This window comes from Pseudophryne corroboree, chromosome 3 (assembly GCF_028390025.1).
Source record: "Pseudophryne corroboree isolate aPseCor3 chromosome 3, aPseCor3.hap2, whole genome shotgun sequence".
NCBI classification, from domain to species: Eukaryota; Metazoa; Chordata; class Amphibia; order Anura; family Myobatrachidae; genus Pseudophryne; species Pseudophryne corroboree.
This window is the reverse complement of record NC_086446.1, coordinates 775,051,111-775,078,409: the sequence shown is the minus strand read 5'-3', so window position 1 is coordinate 775,078,409 and position 27,299 is coordinate 775,051,111. Positions and strand designations below refer to the sequence as shown.

The 27,299-nt window shown below is 47.2% G+C and overlaps 1 protein-coding gene across 2 annotated transcripts in view; it reads right to left on the bottom strand.

The window, feature by feature from the left end:
• The window catches only part of LOC135058261 (DBH-like monooxygenase protein 2), a 126,664-nt gene that overhangs the window by 75,908 nt on the left and 23,457 nt on the right, over window positions 1-27,299 (bottom strand). The window contains exon 3 of one of the 2 annotated variants that reach the window (XM_063963791.1): window positions 23,982-24,115. The exons of the other annotated variant lie outside the window; for it this stretch is intronic. Within the exon in view, the coding sequence (XP_063819861.1) occupies window positions 23,982-24,115 (134 nt within the window). The remainder of the gene's footprint in view (window positions 1-23,981; window positions 24,116-27,299) is intronic. 2 annotated transcript variants of the gene reach the window in all.

Below are 27,299 nucleotides of genomic sequence, written 5' to 3'. Positions count from 1 at the left end.
AGTGTATGTGTTTCCTCCTCTGCCGCTCATACCAAAGGTATTGAAGATCATACGGCAAAGAAGAGTAAGAACAATACTAGTGGTTCCGGATTGGCCGAGAAGGACTTGGTATCCTGAACTTCAAGAGATGCTCACGGACGAACCGTGTCCTCTACCTCTGAGAAGGGACCTGCTACAGCAGGGTCCCTGTCTTTTTCAAGACTTACCGCGGCTGCGTTTGACGGCATGGCGGTTGAACGCCAGATCCTAAAAGGGAAAGGCATTCCAGAAGAAGTCATTCCTACCTTGATTAAGGCACGGAAGGAAGTCACCGTGAAACATTATCACCGCATTTGGCGAAAATATGTAGCGTGGTGCGAGGATCGGAGGGTTCCGACGGAGGAATTCCAACTGGGTCGTTTCCTACATTTCCTGCAATCAGGATTATCTATGGGTCTCAAATTGGGATCCATTAAGGTTCAAATTTCGGCCCTGTCAATATTCTTCCAAAAAGAATTGGCCTCTGTCCCTGAGGTCCAGACTTTTGTCAAGGGAGTACTGCATATACAGCCTCCTGTGGTGCCTCCGGTGGCACCGTGGGATCTAAATGTAGTTTTAGATTTCCTCAAATCCCATTGGTTTGAACCATTGAAAAAGGTGGATTTGAAATATCTCACATTGAAAGTGACTATGTTACTAGCCCTGGCCTCTGCCAGGAGAGTATCTGAATTGGCGGCTTTATCTTATAAAAGTCCTTATCTAATCTTCCATTCGGATAGGGCAGAACTGCGGACTCGTCCGCATTTTCTCCCTAAAGTGGTATCAGCATTTCATCTGAACCAACCTATTGTGGTGCCTGCGGCCACTAGCGACTTGGAGGACTCCAAGTTGTTGGACGTTGTCAGAGCCTTAAAAATATACATTGCAAGGACGGCTGGAGTCAGAAAATCTGACTCGCTGTTTATATTGTATGCACCCAACAAGTTGGGCGCACCTGCTTCTAAGCAGTCGATTGCTCGTTGGATTTGTAACACAATTCAACTTGCACATTCTGTGGCAGGCCTGCCACAGCCTAAAACTGTAAAAGCCCACTCCACAAGGAAGGTGGGCTCATCTTGGGCGGCTGCCCGAGGGGTCTCGGCATTACAACTCTGCCGAGCAGCTACGTGGTCGGGGGAGAACACGTTTGTAAAATTTTACAAATTTGATACCCTGGCAAAGGAGGACCTGGAGTTCTCTCATTCGGTGCTGCAGAGTCATCCGCACTCTCCCGCCCGTTTGGGAGCTTTGGTATAATCCCCATGGTCCTTTCAGGAACCCCAGCATCCACTTAGGACGATAGAGAAAATAAGAATTTACTTACCGATAATTCTATTTCTCGGAGTCCGTAGTGGATGCTGGGCGCCCATCCCAAGTGCGGATTATCTGCAATACTTGTACATAGTTATTGTTAACTAATTCGGGTTATTGTTAAGGAGCCATCTTTAAGAGGCCCTTTCTGTTGTCATACTGTTAACTGGGTTTAGATCACAAGTTGTACGGTGTGATTGGTGTGGCTGGTATGAGTCTTACCCGGGATTCAAAATGCCTCCCTTATTGTGTATGCTCGTCCGGGCACAGTACCTAACTGGAGTCTGGAGGAGGGTCATAGGGGGAGGAGCCAGTGCACACCACCTGACCTAGTAAAGCTTTACTTTTTTGTGCCCTGTCTCCTGCGGAGCCGCTATTCCCCATGGTCCTTTCAGGAACCCCAGCATCCACTACGGACTCCGAGAAATAGAATTATCGGTAAGTAAATTCTTATTTTCAAACATTTGAATCTCCCCCTATGACTGCTTATGCCACAATGTTTGTAAACCTTGCCATGTCCTGCAATTATTTGTACTGTAAGTGACTTTGTTCTTGTTCTGTTTATGCTGTTCCTGTTTATTAACTTTGTAAGGTAGTGCAAACCCTTTGTTGTGCCATACAAGTAAATGATGATAATAGTAAAGGATATAGAAGTATTTGTAGCAATTGACCAATGTTTTCAGGAGTTATGTGACCCCAGTAGCTGTGGTTCCGGTGTGAATGGTCGACCATGTTATGGTCGACAGTCATTAGGTCGACCACTATTGGTCGACATTGGCATGGTCGACATAGACAAATGGTCGACACATGGAAATGGTCGACACATGGAAGGATGACACATGAAAAGGTTGACATGAGTTTATTTTACTTTTTTGTGGTGTTGTTTTCTGCGTAAAGTGACGGGGAACCCCAATTAGTGCACCGCGTCCCCGTTCCCAATCGGCTCCCAGAACCAGAAGCCTGCTTCTGATGCCCCAAAGTGCTCAGCATGACGGTGGACTACTAGGCCTGGAGGAAGGTCAGGTGGGGGCAAGACTCCAGCATTTCAACCACGTCTGGGTGTCGTCGGGCCTGGACCCCTGGATACTGGACCTATCGTCCAGAGAGTACAGGCTGGAGTTTCAAGATCTCCCACCTCACCATTTCTTCAAGTCAGGCTTGCCAGCTCTGCTGACAGACAGAACAATTTTTCTGGAAGCTATCCAAAAATTGGTGGTGTCCAGGGTCATTGTTCCGGTTCCACCTCATCAGTGGAACAAGGGTTATTATTCGAACCTTTTCGTGATACCAAAACTGGATGGTTCGGTACGGCCAATTCTGAACTTAAAATCTTTGAACCCCTATCTCAGGGAGTTCAAATTCAAGATGGAATCTCTGACATCTGTCATCTCAGGTCTGACGGAGGGGGAGTTCCTGGTGTCCCTGGACATCAAGGATGCGTACCTCCACATTCCCATCTGGTCTCCGCATCAGGCCTATCTCAGGTTTGCACTGTTGGATGATCACTATCAGTTTCAGGCGCTGCCGTTTGGCCTCTCCACAGCTCCGAGGGTATTCACCAAGGTGATGGCGGAGATGATGGTTCTCCTGTGCAAGCAGGGGGTGAACAAAATTCCGTATCTGGACGATCTCCTGATCAAGGCGTCGTCCAGGGAGAAGTTGTTGCGATCCATAGCTCTCACGACACATCTGCTTAAGGAGCACGGTTGGATCTTGAACCTTCCAAAGTCTCATCTGGAGCCGACAAGGCGGCTGTCGTTCCTGGGGATGATCGTGGACACGGAAGTGCAAAGGGTGTTTCTGCCGGTGGAGAAAGCATTGGTGATTCAATCAATGGTCCGGGATGTCTTAAAGCCTACCCGAGTCTCGGTTCATCAGTGCATCCGCTTTCTGGGGAATATGGTTGCCTCCTACGAGGCTCTACAATACGGAAGGTTTCATGCTCGATCTTTTCAACTGGATCTCTTGGACCAGTGGTTAGGATCTCACCTACACATGCACCAGAGGATACGTCTGTCACCAAAAGCCAGGATTTCGCTCCGCTGGTGGCTACAACTACCACACCTTCTGGAAGGCCGAAGGTTCGGAGTTCTGAACTGATCCTGCTGACCACAGATGCAAGTCTAAGAGGTTGGGGAGCAGTTGCTCGGGGGAAAACCTTCCAAGGAAGGTGGTCTGATCAAGAATCCTTCCTCCCGATAAACATTCTGGAGCTAAGAGCCGTGGACAACGGCCTTCTGAAAGCAGCACGCCTTCTACAGGATCGGGCTGTTCAGGTGCAGTCGGAAAACGTGACCACAGTGGCCTACATAAATCGACAAGGCGGAACGAAGAGCAGGGCTGCCAGGTCAGTGGTGTCAAGAATCCTCCTCTAGGCAGAAAGACACGCGGTGGCGATGTCAGCGATCTTCATTCCGGGAGTAGACAACTGGGAAACAGACTTCCTCAGCAGACACGATCTCCATCGAGGAGAGTGGGGCCTCCTTCCGGAGGTGTTCGAGGAGGTAACCGGTTGGTGGGGGGTTCCTCACATAGACATGATGGCCTCCCGCTTCAACAAGAAGCTGCGGAGGTACTGTTCCAGGTTGAGAGACCCACAGGCAGTGGCGGTGGACGCACTGGTAACACCGTGGGTGTTCAAGTCAGTGTATGTGTTCCCTCCACTTCCTCTGATACCAAAAGTTCTTCAACTGGTAAGAAGAACTAGGGTTCTGGCAATCCTCGTTGCTCCGGACTGGCCAAGGAGGGCTTGGTACGCGGATCTACTGGATCTTCTGCTGGAAGATCCAAGGCCTTTACCTCTTCGGGAGGATCTGCTGCTGCAGGGGCCGTTCGCTTATCAGGACTTACCATGGCTACGTTTGACGGCATGGCGGTTGAGCGCAAGATCTTAGCTTGGAAGGGTATCCCGAGTGAGGTCATTCCTACCCTGATTCAGGCTAGAAAGGGGGTAATGTCTAAACATTACCATCGCATTTGGAAAAAATATGTTTATTGGTGTGAGTCCAAGAAGTTTCCTGCGGTGGAGTTTCAACTTGGATGTTTTCTCCTTTACCTGCAAGCAGGGGTGGATATGGGACTGATATTGGGCTCCATCAAGGTCCAGATCTCTCCTTTGTCCATCTTCTTCCAAAAACAATTTGCTGTCCTCCCTGAGGTTCAGATCTTTTTGAAGGGGGTTCTGCATATCCAGCCTCCCTTTGTGGCGCCTACGGCACCCTGGGATCTTGTTGTGGTTTTGCAGTTCCTGCAGTCGGATTGGTTTGAGCCGCTACAGGAGGCTGAAATCAAGTTTCTCACGTGGAAGACGGTCACTTTGTTGGCCTTGGCTTCTGAACGATGCGTGCCGGAATTGGGGGCTTTATCTTGTAAAAGTCCCTATCTGATTTTCCATGAAGACAGTGCGGAACTTAGTATTCGTCCACAGTTTCTGCCTAAGGTTGTTTTGGCTTTCCATATCAACTAACCTATTGTGGTGCCAGTGGCTACTGACTCCTCAATTGCTTCAAAGGCCTTGGATGTTGTGAGGGCTTTGAAGATCTATGTGAAGAGGACTGCTCGTCACAGGAAAACGGACTCTCTGTTTGTCCTGCTTCTAAGCACACGATTTCTCGCTGGACCAGGTTCACCATCTTCATGCGTATTCTACGGCAGGTTTGCCATGTCCAAAACCCGTTAAGGCCCACTCTACTCGTAAAGTGGGGGCTTCCTGGGCGGCTGCCCGGGGCGTCTCGGCTGTGCAACTTTGCAGAGCAGCTACTTGGTCTGGGTCAAACACGTTTGCCAAGTTTTACAAGTTCGATACTTTGGCCTCTGATGACCTCCAGTTTGGTCAAGCAGTATTGCAGGAGCCTCCGTGCTCTCCCTCTCGTACTGGGAGCTTTGGTACATCCCCATGGTACTAATATGGACTCCAGCATCCTCTAGGACGTAAGAGAAAATAAGATTTCTCTTACGTCCTAGAGGATGCTGGGGACTCCGTAAGGACCATGGGGTATAGACAGGCTCCGCAGGAGACATGGGCACTACAAAGAACTTTAGAATGGGTGTGCACTGGCTCCTCCCTCTATGCCCCTCCTCCAGACCTCAGTTAGATCCTGTGCCCAGAGGAGACTGGGTGCATTACAGGGGAGCTCTCCTGAGTTTCTCTGAAAAAGAATTTTGTTAGGTTTTTTATTTTCAGGGAGCACTGCTGGCAACAGGCTCCCTGTATCGAGGGACTGAGGAGAGAGAAGCAGACCTACTTAAATGATAGGCTCTGCTTCTTAGGCTACTGGACACCATTAGCTCCAGAGGGAATCGGAACGCAGGTCTCCCCTCGCCGTTCGTCCCAGAGCTGTGCCGCCGTCCTCCTCACAGAGCCGGAAGATAGAAGCCGGGTGAGTATAAGAAGAAAGAAGACTTCAAAGGCGGCAGAAGACTTCAGATCTTCTTTGAGGTAATGCGCAGCGGTAACGCTGCGCGCCATTGCTCCCACACACAACTCACACTGCAGGCACTGATGGGTGCAGGGCGCAGGGGGGCGCCCTGGTCAGCAATAATAAACCTCTAGGACTGGCTACCAGGTATATATAGGCTGCGGAGGCAGTATATATTATAATCCCCGCCAGTATTACAAATTTTAGCGGGACCAAAGCCCGCCGCTGGGGGGGGCGGAGCTTGATCCCACAGCACTAACCAGCGCCATTTTCTCCACAGAGCACTGCAGAGAAGCTGGCTCTCCGGACTCTCCTCTGCTGAACACGGTGACACAGGGCAGAAAAGAAGGGGGGGGGGGGGCACTTGTAAGGCGCAGTGAGTGTATTACAGTATATACATATAATTATATAAAAGCGCTATTTATCTGGGAATTTTGTTTCCAGTGTCAGTTGGCGCTGGGTGTGTGCTGGCATACTCTCTCTCTGTGTTACAATCCTGAGCACTCATGTTTTTGTTATTGTTATAAATTACCTTTGCTTCAGTTTGTGGAACTACAGGTCACAGCTAGCCCCTGCATAGTTGTCTCCCAGTGCCTTAGCTCCTGCACTCAGCAACTGACTTCACAGGTGTCTGGATTCTGTAATTACAGCTCGTTACCTGAAAACTACTATTCAGCTTGTCAGCCTGCTCAGTCTGCACTGCAGCTGCATGTTATATCAATTACTGGGGGCCTGTCTGGTGCTCACAGCTGATTGGTCCAGCCTGTTCTTTTAAGCCTCTCAATCCCAAGAGGCTTTGCCAGTTATAGATACTCCATGTGGTGTTCTGCTCTCTGGTTCCTCTCTGGTCTCAGTTCATCTGTCCAGTGGGTATTGCCTTGTTCCAGTATTGAATTCCAGCTTCAACATCTTGCTGACGACCTTAGTCTGCCGACTGCCGTTACCCTGTCTCCAAGTGTCTGCACCCCATTCCGTCCGTGTGCCGCTACCTCCTGTGTCTCCCCTGGAGTGCCTGCAGCTGTTCCATCTCCACGGCCCCAGCGTACCATCTGGCCGTGTGCATTCTGCCACCTTCTCCAGTTCCTGTTTGTTCTTGTGTATCCCTGCGGTTGGTCATATACAACACCTCTACCATAACTCTAGTCCAGTTCAGGTATCAAGTGACCCAGACAGGGGGCCGCGACCTGCACGTCAGGAGCCGCGAAGCCCATATCCCCTTGCGGGGTTCCCTGGTGAAAACCTCCCGGCGTGTTAGACTCCGCGCCTCTGTTCTGGATCCCGAATTCATGATTCTGCACCAGTTCCTGACACTCTGTCTCTCCAAAGGGCCTTATTGGGGAACTGTCTCCATATAAATATATCCCTGTGTGTGTGGGGGTGTCGGTACAAATGTGTCGGCATGTCTGAAGCGGAAGGCTCATCTAAGGAGGAGGTGGAGCAGATGATTGTGGTGTATCCGTCGGCAACGCCGACACCTGATTGGTTGGACATGTGGAATATGTTAAATGCAAATGTGACCTTATTACATAAAAGGATGGACAAAGCAGAGTCCAGGGAAAAAGCAGGGAGTCAATCCATGGCTTTGACTGTGTCACAGGGCCCTTCAGGGTCTCAAAAACGTCCCCTATCCCAAATAGCAGACACTGATACCGACACGGATTCTGACTCCAGTGTCGACTACGATGATGCAAGGTTACACCCAAGGGTGGCAAAAAGTATTCATTATATGATTATTGCAATAAAAGAGGTTTTGCATATCACAGATGACCCCTCTGTCCCTGACAAAAGGGTGCACACGTTTAAGGAAAAGAAACCTGAGGTAACCTTTCCTCCATCTCATGAGCTGAACGCGTTATTTGAAAAGGCTTGGGAAACTCCGGACAAAAAGCTGCAGATTTCCAAGAGGATTCTTATGGCGTATCCTTTCCCTGCACAGGACAGGGTAAGGTGGGAATCCTCGCCCAGGGTGGACAAGGCTTTAACGCGCTTGTCCAAGAAGGTGGCACTACCGTCTCCAGACACGGCAGCCCTCAAGGATCCTGCTGATCGCAAACAGGAAACTACCTTAAAATCTATTTATACACATACGGATGCTTTACTCAGACCGGTAATAGCATCGGCTTGGGTTTGTAGCGCTGTTGCAGCTTGGACAGATACCTTGTCAGCTGACATTGATACCCTGGATAAGGATATCATTTTATTGACCTTAGGTCACATTAAAGACGCAGTCTTATATATGAGAGACACTCAGAGAGACGATGGGCTGCTAGGTTCGAGAGCCAACGCCATGGCGATTGCGGCTAGGCGAGCCCTGTGGACCCGCCAATGGACGGGTGATGCAGACTCAAAGAGGCATATGGAGGTTTTACCTTACAAGGGTGAGGTTTTATTTGGGGAAGGTCTCGAGGACCTGGTTTCCACAGCTACCGTGGGTAAATCTACTTTTTTGCCTTATGTTCCCCCACAGCGAAAGAAAACTCCACAATATCAGATGCAGTCCTTTCGGTCGCATAAGTCCAGAAGAGGTTCGGGGCTCTTCCTTCCTCGCCAGAGGTAAGGGTAGAGGGAAAAGAATGAATGCTATGGCTAGTTCCCAGGAGCAGAAGTCCTCCCCGGCTTCTACTAAATCCACCGCATGACGCTGGGGCTCCACTGAGGGAGTCCGCACCGGTGGGGGCACGTCTTCGACTCTTCAGCCAGGTCTGGGTTCTGTCAGACGTGGATCCTTGGGCGATGGAAATCGTATCCCAAGGCTCCTCGCCGATTTTTCAAGTCGGCTTTGCCAGCTTCTCCCCCAGAGAAGGAAATAGTGTTAGCTGCAATTCAAAAGCTGTGTCAACAGCAAGTGATTATCAAGGTTCCCCTAGTCCAACAGGGGAAAGGGTACTATTCAACCCTGTTTGTGGTCCCGAAACCGGATGGCTCGGTCAGACCCATTCTGAATCTAAAATCCCTAAACCTGTACTTGAAAAAGTTCAAATTCAAGATGGAATTGCTCCGGGCAGTGATCTCCAGCCTGGGAGGAGGGGATTTTATGGTGTCACTAGACATAAAGGATGCATACCTTCATGTCCCCATATATCCTCCTCATCAGGCGTACCTGAGATTCGCTGTACAGGACTGTCATTACCAGTTTCAGACATTGCCGTTTGGGGTTTCCACGGCCCCGAGGATTTTCACCAAGGTAATGGCGGAAATGATGGTGCTCCTGCGCAGGCAGGGAGTCACAATTATCCCGTACTTGGACGATCTCCTGATAAAAGCGAGCTCGAGAGATCAATTGCTGAAAAGCGTGTCGCTTTCCCTGAGAGTGCTGCAGCAGCACGGTTGGATTCTAAATCTACCAAAGTCACAATTGATTCCAACGACTCGGCTATCATTCCTAGGCATGATTCTGGACACGGAACAGAAGAGGGTTTTTCTCCCAATGGAAAAAGCCCAGGAACTCCAGAACATGGTCAGAGACCTGCTAAAACCAAAAAGAGTGTCAGTTCATCAATGCACTCGAGTTCTGGGGAAAATGGTGGCAGCTTACGAGGCCATCCCATTCGGCAGGTTCCATGCGAGGACTTTTCAGTGGGACCTTCTGGACAAGTGGTCCGGGTCCCATCTACAAATACATCAGAAAATAAGCCTGTCCCCCAGGGCCAGGGTGTCTCTCCTGTGGTGGCTGCAGAGTGCTCACCTTCTAGAGGGTCGCAGGTTCGGCATTTAAGACTGGGTTCTGGTGACCACGGAAGCGAGCCTCCGAGGATGAGGAGCAGTCACACAAGGAAGAAATTTTCAGGTGCTATGGTCAAGCCAGGAGGCTTGTCTACACATCAACGTACTGGAATTGAGGGCCATATACAACATCTTACGACAAGCGGAGAATCTTCTTTGCAACCTACCGGTTCTGATTCAATCAGACAACGTCACAGCCGTGGCTCATGTAAACCGCCAATGCGGGACAAGGAGCAGAGTGGCAATGGCGGAAGCCACCAGGATTCTTCGCTGGGTGGAAAATCACGTAAGCGCTCTGTCAGCAGTCTCCATTCCGGGAGTGGACAACTGGGAAGCAGACTTCCTCAGCAGACACGATCTCCATCCAGGAGAGTGGGGACTTCATCAAAAAGTCTTTACAGAGATAACAAGTCTTTGGGGACTTCCTCAAATAGACATGAGGGCGTCACGCCTCAACAAGAAGCTTCGGAGGTATTGTGCCAGGTCAAGGGACCCTCAGGCAGTAGCAGTAGATGCCCTGGTGACACCATGGGTGTTTCAGTCGGTCTACGTGTTCCCTCCCTTGCCTCTCATCTCAAAAATATTGAGAATCATAAGACAAAAAAGAGTGCAGGCAATTCTCATTGTTCCAAATTGGCCGCGAAGGGCCTGGTATTCAGATCTTCAGGAGATGCTCACAGAAGATCCATGGCCTCTTCCTCTCAGGGAGGACCTGTTGCAGCAGGGGCCCTGCGTGTTCCAAGACTTACCGCGGTTACGTTTGACGGCATGGCGGTTGAACACCGAATCCTAGCTGGGAAAGGTATTCCGGAGGAAGTCATCCCTACTCTGATAAAGGCTAGGAACGAGGTGACTGCGAAACATTATCACCATATCTGGAGGAAGTATGTATCTTGGTGTGAAGCTAAGAATGCTCCTACGGAAGATTTCAATCTGGGCCGTTTTCTCCACTTTCTACAGACAGGAGTGGATATGGGCCTGAAGTTAGGCTCCATTAAGGTACAGATTTCGGCCCTATCTATATTCTTTCAGAAGGAATTGGCTTCTCTCCCAGAAGTCCAGACTTTTGTAAAGGGAGTGCTGCACATCCAGTCTCCTTTTGTGCCCCCAGTGGCACCATGGGACCTTAACGTTGTGTTACGGTTCCTAAAATCTCACTGGTTTGAACCTCTTCAAAGGGTTGAATTAAAATTTCTCACTTGGAAGGTGGTCATGTTATTGGCCTTGGCATCTGCAAGGCGGGAGTCCGAATTGGCGGCCTTGTCTCACACTATTTGATTTTCCATGTGGATAGACTCGTCCTCAATTTTTGCCCAAGGTGGTTTCTTCATTTCATATGAACCAACCTATTGTGGTGCCTGTGGCTACGGGTGAATTGAAGTACTCCAAGTCCCTGGATGTAGTCAGGGCCTTTAAAATTTACGTAGCCAGGACGGCTCGGGTTAGGAAAACAGAAGCACTGTTTGTCCTGTATGCAGCCAACAAAGTTGGCGCTCCTGCTTCGAAGCAGACTATTGCTCGCTGGATCTGTAACACGATTCAGCAGGCTCATTCTACGGCTGGATTGCCATTACCAAATTCGGTAAAGGCCCATTCCACTAGGAAGGTGGGCTCTTCTTGGGCGGCTGCTCGAGGCGTCTCGGCCTTACAGATTTGCCGAGCAGCTACTTGGTCGGGTTCAAACACTTTTGCAAAATTCTACAAGTTTGATACCCTGGCTGAGGAGGACCTTGCGTTTGCTCAATCGGTGCTGCAGAGTCATCCGCACTCTCCCGCCCGGTCTGGAGTTTTGGTATAATCCCCATGGTCCTTACGGAGTCCCCAGCATCCTCTAGTACGTAAGAGAAAATAAGATTTTAAACCTACCGGTAAATCTTTTTCTCCTAGTCCGTAGAGGATGCTGGGCGCCCGTCCCAGTGCGGACATATTTCTGCAAGGCTTGTATATAGTTGTTGCTTACATAAGGGTTATGTTACAGTTAAGATCAGTCTTTGGCTGATACTGTTTTGTTCATACTGTTAACTGGTTGCGTATATTCCATGTTATACGGTGTGGATGGTGTGGGCTGGTATGAATCTTGCCCTTAGATTAACAAAAATCCTTTCCTCGTACTGTCCGTCTCCTCTGGGCACAGTTTCTCTAACTGAGGTCTGGAGGAGGGGCATAGAGGGAGGAGCCAGTGCACACCCTTACTAAAAGTTCTTTGTATTGCCCATGTCTCCTGCGGAGCCCGTCTATACCCCATGGTCCTTACGGAGTCCCCAGCATCCTCTACGGACTAGGAGAAAAAGATTTACCGGTAGGTTTAAAATCTTATTTTTAATTACCTACCGGTAAATCCTTTTCTCGTAGTCCGTAGAGGATGCTGGGCGCCCGCCCAGTGCTTCTTTATCGTGCATTGGTTTTTTGTAGTTCAGTACTGCCTGGTTCCTAGGTAAGTTCTGTGTTCTTTACTGTTTCAGCTGTTGCTGAGTTTTTCCGGCATGTTAGCCGGTTTTGCCTGTTGTGTGAGCTGGTGTGAATCTCGCCACTAACTATTTCCTTCTCTCGAAGTATGTTGTCTCCTCAGGCACAGTTTCTAGACTGAGTCTGGTAGGAGGGGCATAAAGGGAGGAGCCAGCCCACACTGTTAAACTCTTATAGTGACAATGGCTCCTAGTGGACCCGTCTATACCCCATGGTACTAATATGGACCCCAGCATCCTCTACGTACTACCAGAAAAGGATTTACCGGTAGGTAATTAAAATCCTATTTTTACTATCAAAATTATTAGAATAATACAAAAAGATATTTCTTATATCTTATTTGTATTTTTCATATACTTTATACAGGTTGAGTATCCCTTATCCAAAATGCTTGGGACCAGAGGTATTTTGGATATGGGATTTTTCCGTATTTTGGAATAATTGCATACCATAATGAGATATCATGGTGATGGGACCTATATCTAAGCACAGAATGCATTTATGTTACATATACACCATGGCCCTCATTCCGAGTTGTTCGCTCGCAAGGCGAATGTAGCAGAGTTACACACGCTAAGCCGCCGCCTACTGGGAGTGAATCTTAGCTTCTTAAATGTGCGACCGATGTATGCGCAATATTGCGATCACAAACGAGTTAGCAGTTTTTGAGTAGCTTCAGACTTACTCTGCCTGTGCGATCATTTCAGTGCTTTTCGTTCCTGGCTGACGTCATAAACACACCCAGCGTTCGCCCAGGCACACCCACCGTTTCCCCGGCCACTCCTGCGTTTTTTCCGGAAACGGTAGCGTTTTCAGCCACACGCCCATAAAACGCCGTGTTTCCGCCCAGTAACACCCATTTCCTGTCAATCACAATGCGATCGTCGGAGCGATGAAAAAGCCGTGAGTAAACTTACTTTCTTCATAGTAAAGTTACTTGGCGCAGTCGCAGAGCGAACATTGCGCATGCGCACTAAGAGAATTCTCACTGCGATGCGATGAAAATCTCCGAGCGAACAACTCGGAATGAGGGCCCATATACACACAGCCTGAAGGTCATTTTAGCCAATATTTTTTGTAACTTTGTGCATTAAACAAAGTGTGTGTACATTCACACAAATCATTTATGTTTCATATACACCTTATATACACAGTCTGAAGGTCATTTAATACAATATTTTTAATAACTTTGTGTATTAAACAAAGTTTGTGTACATTGAGCCATCAGAAAACAAAAGTTTCACCATCTCACTCTCACTCAAAAAAGTCCGTATTTCGGAATATTCCGTATTTCGGATATGGGATACCCAACCTGTATAGACAAAATTTTGTCTTATATGTTAATATGACAGGAAAGGCTCTGCCCTCCTGCCTGACCTCTCTGCATGTCACTGTCTCCCCATCACCTATCTCTCCTGTCACCCACGGACTCTCACCCTCTCCCTGTCATCCTCTTTTCATCCTCTGCTGGTCACTCTCTACCTCTCTTTTTCACCCCCCCCCCCCTCCCCTGTATTAAGCCTTAAAAGTGATTAAGCGGACAGATAGTGATAAAGTACCAGCCAACCAGCTCCTACTTTCACTGTAATTTTTCAAACACATCCTGTAACATGTCAGTTAGGAGCTGATTGGTTGGTTCTTTATCCGTCTTCACATTATCACCTATTAAGTAGAGATGAGCGCCGGAAATTTTTCGGGTTTTGTGTTTTGGTTTTGGGTTCGGTTCCGCGGCCGTGTTTTGGGTTCGACCGCGTTTTGGCAAAACCTCACCGAATTTTTTTTTGTCGGATTCGGGTGTGTTTTGGATTCGGGTGTTTTTTTCAAAAAACCCTAAAAAACAGCTTAAATCATAGAATTTGGGGGTAATTTTGATCCCAAAGTATTATTAACCTCAAAAAACATAATTTACACTCATTTTCAGCCTATTCTGAACACATCACACCTCACAATATTATTTTTAGTCCTTAAATTTGCACCGAGGTCGCTGTGTGAGTAAGATAAGCGACCCTAGTGGCCGACACAAACACCGGGCCCATCTAGGAGTGGCACTGCAGTGTCACGCAGGATGGCCCTTCCAAAAAACCCTCCCCAAACAGCACATGACGCAAAGAAAAAAAGAGGCGCAATGAGGTAGCTGTGTGAGTAAGATTAGCGACCCTAGTGGCCGACACAAACACCGGGCACATCTAGGAGTGGCACTGCAGTGTCACGCAGGATGTCCCTTCCAAAAAACCCTCCCCAAACAGCACATGACGCAAAGAAAAAAAGAGGCGCAATGAGGTAGCTGACTGTGTGAGTAAGATTAGCGACCCTAGTGGCCGACACAAACACCGGGCCCATCTAGGAGTGGCACTGCAGTGTCACGCAGGATGTCCCTTCCAAAAAACCCTCCCCAAACAGCACATGACGCAAAGAAAAAAAGAGGCGCAATGAGGTAGCTGACTGTGTGAGTAAGATTAGCGACCCTAGTGGCCGACACAAACACCGGGCCCATCTAGGAGTGGCACTGCAGTGTCACGCAGGATGTCCCTTCCAAAAAACCCTCCCCAATCAGCACATGATGCAAAGAAAAAGAAAAGAAAAAAGAGGTGCAAGATGGAATTATCCTTGGGCCCTCCCACCCACCCTTATGTTGTATAAACAAAACAGGACATGCACACTTTAACCAACCCATCATTTCAGTGACAGGGTCTGCCACACGACTGTGACTGATATGACGGGTTGGTTTGGACCCCCCCCAAAAAAGAAGCAATTAATCTCTCCTTGCACAAACTGGCTCTACAGAGGCAAGATGTCCACCTCATCTTCACCCTCCGATATATCACCGTGTACATCCCCCTCCTCACAGATTATCAATTCGTCCCCACTGGAATCCACCATCTCAGCTCCCTGTGTACTTTGTGGAGGCAATTGCTGCTGGTCAATGTCTCCGCGGAGGAATTGATTATAATTCATTTTAATGAACATCATCTTCTCCACATTTTCTGGATGTAACCTCGTACGCCGATTGCTGACAAGGTGAGCGGCGGCACTAAACACTCTTTCGGAGTACACACTTGTGGGAGGGCAACTTAGGTAGAATAAAGCCAGTTTGTGCAAGGGCCTCCAAATTGCCTCTTTTTCCTGCCAGTATAAGTACGGACTGTGTGACGTGCCTACTTGGATGCGGTCACTCATATAATCCTCCACCATTCTATCAATGTTGAGAGAATCATATGCAGTGACAGTAGACGACATGTCCGTAATCGTTGTCAGGTCCTTCAGTCCGGACCAGATGTCAGCATCAGCAGTCGCTCCAGACTGCCCTGCATCACCGCCAGCGGGTGGGCTCGGAATTCTGAGCCTTTTCCTCGCACCCCCAGTTGCGGGAGAATGTGAAGGAGGAGATGTTGACAGGTCGCGTTCCGCTTGACTTGACAATTTTGTCACCAGCAGGTCTTTCAACCCCAGCAGACCTGTGTCTGCCGGAAAGAGAGATCCAAGGTAGGCTTTAAATCTAGGATCGAGCACGGTGGCCAAAATGTAGTGCTCTGATTTCAACAGATTGACCACCCGTGAATCCTTGTTAAGCGAATTAAGGGCTGCATCCACAAGTCCCACATGCCTAGCGGAATCGCTCCGTGTTAGCTCCTTCTTCAATGCCTCCAGCTTCTTCTGCAAAAGCCTGATGAGGGGAATGACCTGACTCAGGCTGGCAGTGTCTGAACTGACTTCACGTGTGGCAAGTTCAAAGGGCATCAGAACCTTGCACAACGTTGAAATCATTCTCCACTGCACTTGAGACAGGTGCATTCCATCTCCTATATCGTGCTCAATTGTATAGGCTTGAATGGCCTTTTGCTGCTCCTCCAACCTCTGAAGCATATAGAGGGTTGAATTCCACCTCGTTACCACTTCTTGCTTCAGATGATGGCAGGGCAGGTTCAGTAGTTTTTGGTGGTGCTCCAGTCTTCTGTACGTGGTGCCTGTACGCCGAAAGTGTCCCGCAATTTTTCTGGCCACCGACAGCATCTCTTGCACGCCCCTGTCGTTTTTTAAAAAATTCTGCACCACCAAATTCAAGGTATGTGCAAAACATGGGACGTGCTGGAATTTGCCCATATTTAATGCACACACAATATTGCTGGCGTTGTCCGATGCCACAAATCCACAGGAGAGTCCAATTGGGGTAAGCCATTCCGCGATGATCTTCCTCAGTTGCCGTAAGAGGTTTTCAGCTGTGTGCGTATTCTGGAAAGCGGTGATACAAAGCGTAGCCTGCCTAGGAAAGAGTTGGCGTTTGCGAGATGCTGCTACTGGTGCCGCCGCTGCTGTTCTTGCGGCGGGAGTCCATACATCTACCCAGTGGGCTGTCACAGTCATATAGTCCTGACCCTGCCCTGCTCCACTTGTCCACATGTCCGTGGTTAAGTGGACATTGGGTACAACTGCATTTTTTAGGACACTGGTGAGTCTTTTTCTGACGTCCGTGTACATTCTCGGTATCGCCTGCCTAGAGAAGTGGAACCTAGATGGTATTTGGTAACGGGGGCACACTGCCTCAATAAATTGTCTAGTTCCCTGTGAACTAACGGCGGATACCGGACGCACGTCTAACACCAACATAGTTGTCAAGGACTCAGTTATCCGCTTTGCAGTAGGATGACTGCTGTGATATTTCATCTTCCTCGCAAAGGACTGTTGAACAGTCAATTGCTTACTGGAAGTAGTACAAGTGGGCTTACGACTTCCCCTCTGGGATGACCATCGACTCCCAGCGGCAACAACAGCAGCGCCAGCAGCAGTAGGCGTTACACGCAAGGATGCATCGGAGGAATCCCAGGCAGGAAAGGACTCGTCAGACTTGCCAGTGACATGGCCTGCAGGACTATTGGCATTCCTGGGGAAGGAGGAAATTGACACTGAGGGAGTTGGTGGGGTGGTTTGCGTGAGCTTGGTTACAAGAGGAAGGGATTTACTGGTCAGTGGACTGCTTCCGCTGTCACCCAAAGTTTTTGAACTTGTCACTGACTTATTATGAATGCGCTGCAGGTGACGTATAAGGGAGGATGTTCCGAGGTGGTTAACGTCCTTACCCCTACTTATTACAGCTTGACAAAGGGAACACACGGCTTGACACCTGTTGTCCGCATTTCTGGTGAAATACCTCCACACCGAAGAGCTGATTTTTTTGGTATTTTCACCTGGCATGTCAACGGCCATATTCCTCCCACGGACAACAGGTGTCTCCCCGGGTGCCTGACTTAAACAAACCACCTCACCATCAGAATCCTCCTGGTCAATTTCCTCCCCAGCGCCAGCAACACCCATATCCTCCTCATCCTGGTGTACTTCAACACTGACATCTTCAATCTGACTATCAGGAACTGGACTGCGGGTGCTCCTTCCAGCACTTGCAGGGGGCATGCAAATAGTGGAAGGCGCATGCTCTTCACGTCCAGTGTTGGGAAGGTCAGGCATCGCAAACGACACAATTGGACTCTCCTTGTGGATTTGGGATTTCAAAGAACGCACAGTTCTTTGCGGTGCTTTTGCCAGCTTGAGTCTTTTCAGTTTTCTAGCGAGAGGCTGAGTGCTTCCATCCTCATGTGAAGCTGAACCACTAGCCATGAACATAGGCCAGGGCCTCAGCCGTTCCTTGCCACTCCGTGTGGTAAATGGCATATTGGCAAGTTTACGCTTCTCCTCCGACAATTTTATTTTAGGTTTTGGAGTCCTTTTTTTTCTGATATTTGGTGTTTTGGATTTGACATGCTCTGTACTATGACATTGGGCATCGGCCTTGGCAGACGACGTTGCTGGCATTTCATCGTCTCGGCCATGACTAGTGGCAGCAGCTTCAGCACGAGGTGGAAGTGGATCTTGATCTTTCCCTAATTTTGGAACCTCAACTTTTTTGTTCTCCATATTTTATAGGCAGAACTAAAAGGCACCTCAGGTAAACAATGGAGATGGATGGATTGGATACTAGTATACAATTATGGACGGACTGCCACGGTTAGGTGGTATAAAAAAACCACGGTTAGGTGGTATATATTATAATAATAATACAATTATGGATGGACGGACTGCCTGCCGACTGCCGACACAGAGGTAGCCACAGCCGTGAACTACCGCACTGTACACTGGTTGATAAAGAGATAGTAGTATACTCGTAACAACTAGTATGACACTATGACGACGGTATAAAGAATGGAAAAAAAACCACGGTTAGGTGGTATATATTATAATAATAATACAATTATGGATGGACGGACTGCCTGCCGACTGCCGACACAGAGGTAGCCACAGCCGTGAACTACCGCACTGTACACTGGTTGATAAAGAGATAGTAGTATACTCGTAACAACTAGTATGACACTATGACGACGGTATAAAGAATGAAAAAAAAACCACGGTTAGGTGGTATATATTATAATAATAATACAATTATGGATGGACGGACTGCCTGCCGACTGCCGACACAGAGGTAGCCACAGCCGTGAACTACCGCACTGTACACTGGTTGATAAAGAGATAGTAGTATACTCGTAACAACTAGTATGACACTATGACGACGGTATAAAGAATGAAAAAAAAACCACGGTTAGGTGGTATATATTATAATAATAATACAATTATGGATGGACGGACTGCCTGCCGACTGCCGACACAGAGGTAGCCACAGCCGTGAACTACCGCACTGTACACTGGTTGATAAAGAGATAGTAGTATACTCGTAACAATTAGGATGACACTATGACGGTATAAAGAATGAAAAAAAAAACCACGGTTAGGTGGTAGGTATATAATAATAAATAATACAATTCTGGTCGGACGGACTGCCTGCCGTGTGCCGACACAGAGGTAGCCACAGCCGTGAACTACCGCACTGTACACTGGTTGATAAAGAGATAGTAGTATACTCGTAACAATTAGGATGACACTATGACGGTATAAAGAATGAAAAAAAAAACCACGGTTAGGTGGTAGGTATATAATAATAAATAATACAATTCTGGTCGGACGGACTGCCTGCCGTGTGCCGACACAGAGGTAGCCACAGCCGTGAACTACCGCACTGTACACTGGTTGATAAAGAGATAGTAGTATACTCGTAACAATTAGGATGACACTATGACGGTATAAAGAATGAAAAAAAAAACCACGGTTAGGTGGTAGGTATATAATAATAAATAATACAATTCTGGTCGGACGGACTGCCTGCCGTGTGCCGACACAGAGGTAGCCACAGCCGTGAACTACCGCACTGTACACTGGTTGATAAAGAGATAGTAGTATACTCGTAACAATTAGGATGACACTATGACGGTATAAAGAATGAAAAAAAAAACCACGGTTAGGTGGTAGGTATATAATAATAAATAATACAATTCTGGTCGGACGGACTGCCTGCCGTGTGCCGACACAGAGGTAGCCACAGCCGTGAACTACCGCACTGTACACTGGTTGATAAAGAGATAGTAGTATACTCGTAACAATTAGGATGACACTATGACGGTATAAAGAATGAAAAAAAAACCACGGTTAGGTGGTAGGTATATAATAATAAATAATACAATTCTGGTCGGACGGACTGCCTGCCGTGTGCCGACACAGAGGTAGCCACAGCCGTGAACTACCGCACTGTACACTGGTTGATAAAGAGATAGTAGTATACTCGTAACAATTAGGATGACACTATGACGGTATAAAGAATGAAAAAAAAACCACGGTTAGGTGGTAGGTATATAATAATAAATAATACAATTCTGGTCGGACGGACTGCCTGCCGTGTGCCGACACAGAGGTAGCCACAGCCGTGAACTACCGCACTGTACACTGGTTGATAAAGAGATAGTAGTATACTCGTAACAATTAGGATGACACTATGACGGTATAAAGAATGAAAAAAAAAACCACGGTTAGGTGGTAGGTATATAATAATAAATAATACAATTCTGGTCGGACGGACTGCCTGCCGTGTGCCGACACAGAGGTAGCCACAGCCGTGAACTACCGCACTGTACACTGGTTGATAAAGAGATAGTAGTATACTCGTAACAATTAGGATGACACTATGACGGTATAAAGAATGAAAAAAAAAACCACGGTTAGGTGGTAGGTATATAATAATAAATAATACAATTCTGGTCGGACGGACTGCCTGCCGTGTGCCGACACAGAGGTAGCCACAGCCGTGAACTACCGCACTGTACACTGGTTGATAAAGAGATAGTAGTATACTCGTAACAATTAGGATGACACTATGACGGTATAAAGAATGAAAAAAAAACCACGGTTAGGTGGTAGGTATATAATAATAAATAATACAATTCTGGTCGGACGGACTGCCTGCCGTGTGCCGACACAGAGGTAGCCACAGCCGTGAACTACCGCACTGTACTGTGTCTGCTGCTAATATAGACTGGTTGATATTTAAAGAGATATTAGTAGTATACAACAATACTATACTGGTGGTCAGGCACTGGTCACCACTCCTGCAGCAAAAGTGTGCACTGTTAATTAATATAATTGTACTCCTGGCTCCTGCTAACAACCTGCAGTGCTCCCCAGTCTCCCCCACAATTAATTATAAGCTTTTAATTTATACATTGATGACTGTGCAGCACACTGGGCTGAGCTGAGTGCACACAGACTGAGTCACACTGTGTGACTGACTGTGCTGTGTATCGTTTTTTTTTTCAGGCAGAGAACGGATATAGCAGAGAGAAGTGAACGGATATATTATATTAAATAAAAGTTAACTAGCAACTGCACTGGTCACTGACTGTGGTAAACTAACTCTGTCTGCGACTCTGCACAATCTCTCTCTCTCTATCTAATCTATCTCTATTCTAATGGAGAGGACGCCAGACACGTCCTCTCCCTATCAATCTCAATGCACGAGTGAAAATGGCGGCGACGCGCGGCTCCTTATATAGAATCCGAGTCTCGCGATAGAATCCGAGCCTCGCGAGAATCCGACAGCGTCATGATGACGTTCGGGCGCGCTCGGGTTAACCGAGCAAGGCGGGAAGATCCGAGTCGCTCGGACCCGTGAAAAAAAACATGAAGTTCGGGCGGGTTCGGATTCCGAGGAACCGAACTCGCTCATCTCTACTATTAAGGCCTACTAAATTTGGACCAATGACTATGATGCGGCAGTAGTAGGGCGCAAAATTTATAGTTTGCAGGAGGGCGCCGAACGCCCTAGCACTGGCCATGTTCGGCCATCTACTGTAAATGTCCCCTTACAGACCAACACAGTCACTGGATGCTGGAGCTAAGAAATAAGACCTAACACTCTGGCATCTAGTGGTGCAGACAGATTGCTTTATATAGGTAGGGGTATGTTAAATTTGCCACCAGAGTGAGGTTAAGAATCGCTGCCTGTCTTTTCAAATTCTCCCAGAGTGCTACTCACCTGCCATTGGGAAGGTAACATAGCTAGCGGGAGTGCAGGCTTCAGAAGGAGTAGGTAGCTGTGATGCCAACGGGAGACACTGCAGACTTGAACACTCTACCACCAGACCTGGTAAGTTGGCCCTATGTGCCCTTTAGTAACAGTACTTCCCCCTTATGGATGGTTTGGCACTGAACACTCCACAAAAGGATTGTCAGGATTCTTGAGAAACTCTTTGAGAGGACATATGTGCATCTGAAGACTTTACCCAAAACCGTTCTTCCGTATCGAAGTCTTTCCAATCAATAGCGTAGTATGGGGATCTTTTGAGCCTAGCATTTTGTTTTACTTTGATATTTTATTCCTACAGCACCGCATAGGAAGATGGAATGAAGGGAACCAAATTAACACCGAAGGTTTGACATGGGGCGAATTTCATACTGGGGATTTTCAGCCAAGCATGGTGAGTAGGCAGCCAAAAGATGTCTCAAAGTTCTAACTTTGGAACAAATTTCCTTTTCTTATCTGCAGTAGTTTTGTAGTAGACAGAAGCTCAGGGAACATTGTGCTTGACTTATGCCCAAACGCAAGACTCTGCTGCAGATATTTCTGTTGGAGGGTTAGGAAGTTGCAATAATGATTTTTATGGGAAACTTCACCAGAGGCAACAGATCTATCCAATCGTCCTGATTATTGGGGACATATATTCTGGTGAATTCCAAATCTTTATTCGGCCTCTCAGTTTATCAATTGGATGGGGGTGGGGGCTGGAATATACAGTTAAAAGTTGAGTTTGCTCTTTATGTTCATACAGAGCCTTCAAGATACTGATCATGAACTGCGTGTCACTGTCTGACACACTTTCCTATGGGCATCCATCCATAAGTCTTCTGTGGTGTCATCTGGGGACCTGGACTTCAAGGTTCTATTATTGTTAGATGCACAAAAAGACAAAAAAGCTTTTGATATGGAGACTTAGGTCCACCTTTTTGAGACCCATGGCTGGTTTGGGTTTCCAGACACGTTGTCTCTTTGTTGAAAACCATTTCTCAAAACCTCTACACTCCAATCCTCATGAATGGTTATTTGTCTCCTTTATTTGAGGTTCAGTGGGGTACCAGAGAGGGGGGTCCTTGCACCCCTTGTTTTCTTTAGCCGTGAACCACTGGCAATAATGTTACCTGACTGCCCAGAACATTCAGGTCTGTGCTATGGTGGATTTACCATCCAGTATCAGTCCTTGCTCATTAACATGTTCAGCACTTTTGCTGGGCATAAAATCAATTTGGATGAATTGATGGCTTATCCCTAAGTAAATTGGACCCAGGTGCTTCAGGATCGGCTCAAGTGTCTTGGAATCACTGATAAATGATTCTCCAATGATTGTTATAATGGAAATTTGGTTCAAATTTTGGAAACCCCTGCATCTTCCTACAGCAGAAATGTGGTAATCAAATAATCAGTACTTTTAGCCAAAACTGAACTACAGTATGTAATGCAAACTTAAATTGTTACTGACTTTTCAAGGAGAAGGGAAGAAGGTAAATGTAAATGGGATAATTCTCCTCTTCACCACTGTCTTTGGTCATGTTAGAAAGGAGATTTTTTGAAACAAAGTCTTGGCATATATCAACATGGTCAGTTGGCTGAGTCTCCCTAAAGACCCTGTACCATTATAAATTGCATTTTGATACTTGAGTTCTTGGAATCTTCGCACAGTCTGGTCTTAAATATATTCCTTTTATAACTTATTGGTGATAGCTGAAAAGGTGACTGTAAATGGACCTCTTCCTGCCCACCTTTTCTCGCTGCTGTTGCCAGAATCCGTCAGAAACAGGTGTCACCTGTATCTTCTGTCAAGTTAAGTATTCCTGTCTGTAATTGCTTTTTTTTTTTTTTTTTTTGCACATGCGCAGTCTGCAAATATTGGGCCTAATTCAGAGTTGATCGTAGCAGCAAATTTGTTAGCAGTTGGGCAAAACCATGTGCACTGCTGGGGGGGGGGGGGGGCAGATATAAAGTGCAAAGAGAGTTAGATTTGAATGGGGTGTGTTCAATCTGAAATCTAAATTGCAGTGTAAAAATAAAGCAGCCAGTATTTACCCTGCACAGAAACAATATAACCCACCCAAATCTAACTCTCTCTGCAAATGTTATATCTGCCACCCCTGCAGTGCACATGGTTTTGCCCAACTGCTAACAAATTTGCTGCTGCAATCAACTCTGAATTAGGCCCATTATTGGGATCTCTGCTTTTTAAAAAATATTTTGCACTAAACCATCCCAAGAACCATCGTCATCTTGACATACTGGAATTACTAGATAGACAATTCTCTTGGTTGCTTGGTACAAGACTACCTACAGTTCATGTTAATGTGTTGACCTAGTCGTTACTAACTGTCACACTTTCAAACATGGTGAATTCATTCCTAACCGCCACATTCTGCTGATCCACCGGTGGTCTGGAAAGCAGGAACTGTTGGTAGCTCTTGAGGACCAGCGTTGGCCACTCCTGGGCTACTGTACCTGTGTCCACCTCTGAACCACCCCCTGCGCCTGCCTGATTAATCATTGTGAGAAATGGCTTAAATGTCACTGAAAATATCGATTCACTCGTCCAGATAGGATATACACATTCTACTAGATCAGCTGGAACTCACTTGTCCGCACGTTCCTGATCCAAGGCATCCATCACCTGATTAATATCCTGGTAACTCCAGCAGGCCGCGATCGGAATTACCGGATAATAGAACAGGAATCCAATACACATTTCATTTAAGGTGCTTGGTCCTCCCTATGGAGATACATGTTATTCACATACAGAAGTCTGAGTATTAGAAAGGTATGGCAGCTCTTAGGGACAATTATCATGATAAGAGTTACAGTACCAGCCTGACAGTACCAAAAAGTAGTCTATAAACTAAAGGTCACCCTACACCAGCTGTCGCGATGCCACAATTCCCTGACCCACCACGCGATCTGCCGATCAGCAGCCAGCGTTGGTCAGTGATCCGTTAGGGAATCGGGGAAATTAAACATGTTAAAACGCCCAAATTTCCCTATCTCGAAAACAATCAGAATTTTTCAACATGTTTAATATTTTTAATTTACTTATCCGGACTTTGGGAGATAAGCATTGCCCCAATACATCTGTGATGCATGGGGGTCTTAAAACTGCACTTACCCACATACTCAAATAGCCATTGCATTTTTGGGAGGTTTCTGATCAACAGAGCTCTCTGCTCCATCCATCCTCACAGTGGGGGTCATTCCGAGTTTTTAGCTCGTTGCCGATTTTTGCTATGCTGCGATTAGTTATTTAACACAAAATGTTCGTGCAGCGCTTTTCAATCGCTCTGCTGATCGGTGAATGATTGACAGGAAAGGGGCGTTTCTGGGCGGCAACTCAGCGTTTTCACGGCGTTGGCTAAAAAACGCAGGCGTGCCAGCGAAAAACGCTGGAGTGGCTGGAGAAACTGGAGTGGCTGGCTGAACGCAGGGCGTGTTTGTGACGTCAAACCAGGAACTAAACGGACTGAGCTGATCGCAATCTGTGAGTAAGTCTGGAGCTACTCAGAAACGGCAAAGGATTATTTAGTAGCAGTTCTGCTAATCTTTCGTTCGCTATTCTGCTATGCTAAGATACACTCCAATGTATGACTCCCAGTGTCTCCAGTCTGCTCCAGCCCTGGGAATGCGTGTGTGGGTTTGTGTGATTGTATGTGTGTATGCATGTATCAGGAGCGGCTCTTGCCCCGGGCAAGCAGTACTTTTGCCCGGAGCGCCGCATCTACGAGGGCGCTGCCGCATGTACTAACGGGCGCCATGTTACTCTAGGAGTCCTGACTGAGCACAGCGCAGTCAGCGCTGACCCTCCCTCCCGCCCACTTTCCCACCCACTGTCCCATGATGCATTGTGCACCGTCGCACGGTGCGTGATGACATCATCGCGCACTGCCTGACGTCATCGCGCACCGCATCAAGGAAGGAGGCGCGCGGCAGCACTGATAAGGGCACGCTTAAGGCGGAAAGCGGGTGGCACGGCATGATCAGGGCGGCACAGCGGTCAGCGGCACGGCATGATCAGGGCGGCGGGCGGCACAGCACAGCATGATCAGTGCGGCGCTACAGGGGGGCACAAATGGGGGCGTAACTGACCACGCCCCCGTGTGAAGCCAAGCCCCCATAGTTTTGCCCGAGGCGCAACTACAGCAGGAACCGGCCCTGGAATGTATGTATGTACTTATTTGTGTTGTGTCTGTATATATGTGTGTGTGTGTATACACACACACACACACACACACACACACACACACACACACACACACATAAAATTGCTTCCATCACATTTAAAAATAAGCCATTGAAGGAGACGTTTAGCTACTTCCCACCAATACCCTTACAGATGACATATAAATATGGCACCGAAGTGGTATCCAGATGTTAGATTGACCACTATTGGTCTATCTATATGCATTAGATCAACATGGACAAAAGGTCGACATGGCAATGGTCAACACTGTAAAATGTATTAATATTTAAAAACTATTGCAATTGTTAATGTAACCAGACGCAACTCTGATAACGAGAAGTGCGCCACCATACCTTAAATGAGCATGTTACAAATGTACTGCGCTCCAACCCGCAAAACATTTAATAATGAGAAAAGGGAAAAAAACAGGTACAGAATGCAGTAACAATTTATCGAACAATGGAGGTCATTCCGAGTTGTTCGCTCGCAAGCTGATTTTAGCAGATTTGCTCACGCTAAGCCGCCGCCTATTGGGAGTGAATCTTAGCATCTTAAAATTGCGAACGATGTATTCGCAATATTGCGATTACACACCTCGTAGCAGTTTCTGAGTAGCTTCAGACTTACTCGGCTTCTGCGATCAGTTCAGTGCTTGTCGTTCCTGGTTTGACGTCACAAACACACCCAGCGTTCGCCCAGACACTCCCACGTTTCTCAAGCCACTACCGCGTTTTTTCCGGAAACGGTAGCGTTTTTTCCCACACGCCCATAAAACGGCCTGTTTCCGCCCAGTAACACCCATTTCCTGTCAATCACATTACGATCGCCAGAACGATGAAAAAGCCGTGAGTAAAAATCCTAAGTGCATAGCAAATTTACTTGGCGCAGTCGCAGTGCGGACATCGCGCATGCGCATTAAGCGGAAAATCGCTGCGATGCGAAGATTTTTACCGAGCGAACAACTCGGAATGACCCCCAATAAACACAAATATGCAGAGAAATGCAAGTACAGTATAACACCAATAAGGATTTACAGGTATTAGACCAAATACATACGCTGCACCACTGGATTCCAGGCCTCAGTCATCTAACAAGATGACCTCTGAGAAAAGGTGACTGAAACCTGGGCCAGGTGCACGTCCTTTTATACAATGTTCCAAAAACAGTACAATAGGAAATGTAAGATCTTCTTCCATTGGTCTAGGGGCGGGACATATTCAGTACACCGTGGGTCGTTGGTCAGTTCGAACACTAGTGATGTCTATTCTTGGGATGTGGTTACAGTTTACCTCTGAGCTCCCGCCTAAAGACCAGTTCAAACCGACCACAGTATCATACAGGAATATACTTGAATCCGGTATCGCTAATAACTTGTTGCAGCAATATGTGACAATATTCTCGCAACCACCGGATTATTACATATGTGACCCTGAACAATTTGATACCACACACTGTGTCCTTCTGCAGTTCCATCTCTGTACTAGACGTTTGGCTGGATAGCTAATAAACAATACTTTAATATATATATATATATATATATATATATATATATATTTCTCTAACGTCCTAAGTGGATGCTGGGGACTCCGTAAGGACCATGGGGATTAGCGTGCCCGGCCGAGCTGGATGCACACTAGGGGCTCTCCTGAGCACCTAGAAAGAAAGTATATTTAGGTTTTTTATTTTCAGTGAGATCTGCTGGCAACAGACTCACTGCAGCGAGGGA